The 4324-nt window shown below is 46.0% G+C and overlaps 2 protein-coding genes across 2 annotated transcripts; both read right to left on the bottom strand.

Annotated features, from left to right (window-relative positions):
* Nucleotides 1–1641: 1641 nt before the first annotated feature.
* LOC149101440 (uncharacterized) lies at nt 1642–2460 on the bottom strand. Its single transcript, XM_089275908.1, has one exon. The coding sequence runs from the start codon at nt 2458–2460 to the stop codon at nt 1642–1644; it is 819 nt and encodes a 272-aa protein (XP_089132034.1).
* Nucleotides 2461–2476: 16 nt separating this feature from the next.
* Nucleotides 2477–2992, bottom strand: LOC149101439 (protein CFDP2-like). Its single transcript, XM_089275907.1, has one exon. It carries the CDS (start codon nt 2990–2992, stop codon nt 2477–2479), a length of 516 nt encoding a protein of 171 aa, XP_089132033.1.
* Nucleotides 2993–4324: the final 1332 nt, after the last annotated feature.

Raw genomic sequence — 4324 nt, 5'->3', positions numbered from 1 at the left:
GTTCTTAAACCTTCCTTTTCCAGCTTCCTTTCGACAGTCCTTCTCCAAGTCTCGCGCGGTCGACCCCGTTTCCGTTTGCCTTCATTTACCCATGTGAGAGCAATTCGTGGTGTGAGTGGTGATCCATTCTGAGGACGTGACCCAGCCACGTCCATCTCCTCCTTGCCACTTGCTTGCTTATTGTCTCTATTCCTGCTCTTACTCTAATCTCCTCGTTTGTTATCCGCATTGGCCAGTAGATCTTTAATATCCGACGAAGGCTCTTATGTAAGAACGCATCCAGTTTTTTCTCATCTGTTTTGGTCATTCGGCAGCATTCACAACCATACAGCAACACCGAGATGACATTAGCTTTGAAAATTTTGATCTTAGTCTTGTAGGTAAATTGACTGGTCTTCCAGATCTTATCTAACTTACTATATGCAGCCCTTGCTTTCCCTAGCCTTGCTTCGATGTCTTCTTCTGTGCCACCTGACTTACTGATGTATGCACCCAAGTACACAAAACTCTCTACATGTTCAATATCTTGTTCGTCAACCTGAACATTCTCATTGCTGGTCGTGTTCAGTCTGAGTAGTTTTGTCTTTTCGGAGTTGATCTTCAAACCAGTTTTCTTGCTGATAGTGCTGAGATTTTTCACTTTGTGTTGGATTAGACATTTCGTACTGGATGTAAGAGCAATGTCATCAGCAAAGTCCAAGTCGTCTAACTTGGACCACAATTTCCATCTAATGCCAGTGTTAGTACCCGTTACTGTTCTTCTCATGATCCAGTCGATCACGAGTAAGAACAGAAACGCTGACATGTTACACCCCTGCTTTACGCCGGACTTCACATCAAACCAGTCCGTTTGACCTGTACCGTCAACAACCGCACATTGGCTATCATCATACATTACGTTGACCATTCTGACAAGCTTCGACGGTATCCCATAACTCTCCATGATCTTCCACAAGGTTTTCCTGTGAACGCTGTCAAAAGCCTTTTCGTAGTCGACAAATACATATAAGCTGGAGTTCCATTCCACTGCTTGCTCTACGATGTTCCTGAGAACGAATATCTGCTCTATCGTACTCCTTCCTTTCCTGAAACCAGCTTGCTCCTTCCGTAGCTTTGCATCAACACCACCTGATATTCTTCTGATGAATACCTTGCCCATCACTTTTGCAGCAACAGACATCAGAGTAATCCCCCGCCAGTTTCCACACTTGGTCAGATCCCCTTTTTTGGCAATCTTGACAATGAGACCCTTCCTCCAATCTGCGGGGACAATGTCACTGACCCATATCTCACGGAAAAGGTCGTGAAGTACGTCGACTGTCGTTGTAATGTCAGCCTTGAGCAGTTCAACTGTCACGCAGTCTATGCCAGATACTTTGCCTGCTTTCATGCTAATGATGGCGCTCCTGATCTCGGCTTTAGTTATGGGGCCTGATGGTATTTCTTCTATAACCTCCATGTCGATAATCACTTCGGCCTCACGTTCTGGGTTGGGCCTATTCAGTATTTCAGCAAAGTGCTCTTTCCATCTTTGTTGCACCTCCTCTTCTTTTGTCAACAAATCGCCTTCCTTTTTCCTTACCATGTCAATTTTCTTTGGTGGATGGCAGCACAGCCTTCTTGTAGCATCATACACATCTTTCATCTGCCCACACACTCTGCCTCTTGTGCTATATTGTTAGCCCACTCTCTCTTATCCTTTCTCAAACTTTTCTTCACTTCTAGATCTTTCTTCCTGTATTCCTGCTGCAGCCTTGCCCTAGGACGTTCCGACCTTGTGCCAGCTAACTTTTGCTTTAGCTGTTTCCTTTCTTCAATTCCCTTCCAGCTTTCTGGGCTGATCCAGCTCTTGTTTTTCCTTGTTCTGTAGCCTAGCACATCCTTGGCCGTCTCACAGTAAGTGTCTTTGATCTTTTTCCACTTTTTCTCTACTTCGTTCTCACGTGCTACTTCGCCCTCCTCTTCCTGTCCAGTATTTACGTCACAATCATCTTCTAGCAGTAAACAGATGATCCTGTTCGTTAGTTCCAACTGAAATTGCTTCCTAATTTCAGGAACATTCAGCTTACCGGTCTCGTATCTTCTGAATTGTACTGCTCTCCTGCCTGTTCTGTTTAGCTTAAGCAGTGTCTTAGCAATCACAAGGTTGTGGTCACTTGCACAGTCTGCACCCCTATACGCCCTTACATCCTGTACTGATCTCTTAAAATTGGATCTAACGGCCACGTGATCGATCTGGTTGTGATATTGGCCATTTGGTGAAGTCCACGTGTATCTGTGTATTTCTTTGTGTGGGAACATAGTCGATGCAATAGCTAGATTGTTCAGTACACAGAAAGACACAAAACGCTCCCCGTTGTCGCTCCTCTCCCCTGTCATACCAAACTTTCCTACAACGCCTTCCTCTCCAAGTTGTTGCTCATCCACTTTTGCATTCCAGTCGCCTATGACCAAGAGCATGTCGTGCCTCGGCACTTCATCCACGATTCACCTCATCATCTGCCTCGTTGGTTGCGGCATAGACCTGGATGACTGTTGTCTTGATGAAGTGTGAGAAGAAGCGAGCTTCTACGATGCGGTCACTTATCGGTCTCCAGCTGTCTAAGCATTGGGCGACTTTCTTTGACATGATTATTGCGACCCCACTCTGATGTACGTCGTCGTCCCTGCCTGAGTATATCATGGTTTCGCCTGTTCGTGCTTTCAAACGTCCAAATCCCGACCAACTGCATTCACTTATCCCTAATATACCAATGCCATAACGAGTCATCTCAGCTGTGATCTGGGCTGTTTTTCCTACCGAGAACATAGTTCTCACATTCCAACATCCCACCTTTACTTTAGTTTTGGGGTTTGTCAACGAGCTGTTCGGAGAATGGGCCCCCTTTCGGCTTTCACCCATAGTCGTCATACCTCCGTCGACCCAGCTAATAAAGGCATCGTCTGGGGTCCGGCATGTCGTTGTACTACACCCATTGTAGCCTGTATACATCGAGATTCCAGTTTCCGCAATCACAATGTTTTATGGGGTGAGGTGATTGGCCTCACGCCCAACCCCCAACCTGGAGGGCCAGGGTTTTTCTGTCGGGGTTTTCCTTCCCTTAGTCACAGATTCCGGTTATTTGAAGGCGCCGAACACTCGCCTTTTGCCACTGTCGCTCAGCTGCTAGCTACTGCTAGCATTACCAAACACAGGAAAAATAGCAAAATAGACACAGGTAAAACGATCGCACGCTCGGTTTCGAGCTCCTAGGCTAAAATATAGCCCTAATTCACTTTAAGAATGAAAGAGTAGCCGAGACCGCCTTGCGCGCGTCCTGAATTTGACCAACTTCGGCTCGACTTTCCGGAACTTGGGAGATATTTTCCAGTCCCGGGGACCCTAAACTAACTCCTGATGGCCTTGGTTTGAAGTGAAATGGACACAGGAAAACTTTTTGAACGCTTACTTTCGAGCTTCTGTGACGAGATATAGCCCCACTTCACTTAAAGACTGACTGAGTAGTCGAGACCGCCTTACGCGCAGTGTGATTTTGACCAACTTTGGCTCGATTTCCCGAATTTGGGGGATATTTTCCAGTCCCGGGGACTCTAAACTAACCGGTGATGACTTTGGTTCTTACTGAAATGGACACAGGTAAAACGATTGCACGCTCGGTTTCGAGCTTCTTGGTTGAAATATAGCGCCACTTCACTTTAAGAATGAAAGAGTTGCCAAGACCGCCTTACGCGCATCGTGATTTTGACCAACTTTGGCTCGATTTCCCGCAACTTAGAGGATATTTTCTAGGCACGGGGACTCTAAACTAACCGCTGATTGCCTTGATTTTTCGTAAAACAGACACAGGTAAAACGATTGCATGCTCAGTTTCGACCAGCTAGGCCGAAATATAGCTCCACTTTATTTTAAGACTGAAGCAAGGTGGCCAAGTCACCTTACGCACATCGTCATTTTGACCAACTTCGGCTGGATTTCCCGGAACTTCGGGGATATTTTCCAGTCCCAGGAACACTAAACTAACCGGTGATGGCCTTGGTTGTTAGTGTAATGGACACAGGTAAAACGATCGCACGCTCTGTTTCCAGCTTCTAGGCTGAAATATAGCAACACTTTACTTTAAAATTTAAAGAGTAGCCAAGACCGCCTTGCGCGCATCGTGCTTTTAACCAACTTTGGCTCGATTTCCCGGAACTTGGTGATATTTTCCAGTCCCGAGAAATCTAAACTAACTCCTGATGGCCTTGGTTTGCAGTGAAATGGACACAGGTAAAACAAAACTTTTTGAACGCCAACTTTCGAGCTTCTGGGCCGAAATATAGCCCC

This window comes from Orbicella faveolata, unplaced genomic scaffold (assembly GCF_042242905.1).
Source record: "Orbicella faveolata isolate gen_17 unplaced genomic scaffold, um_ofav_v1 contig_4, whole genome shotgun sequence".
Lineage (NCBI taxonomy): Eukaryota > Metazoa > Cnidaria > Anthozoa > Scleractinia > Merulinidae > Orbicella > Orbicella faveolata.
This window is presented reverse-complemented; position numbering and strand designations above follow the sequence as displayed.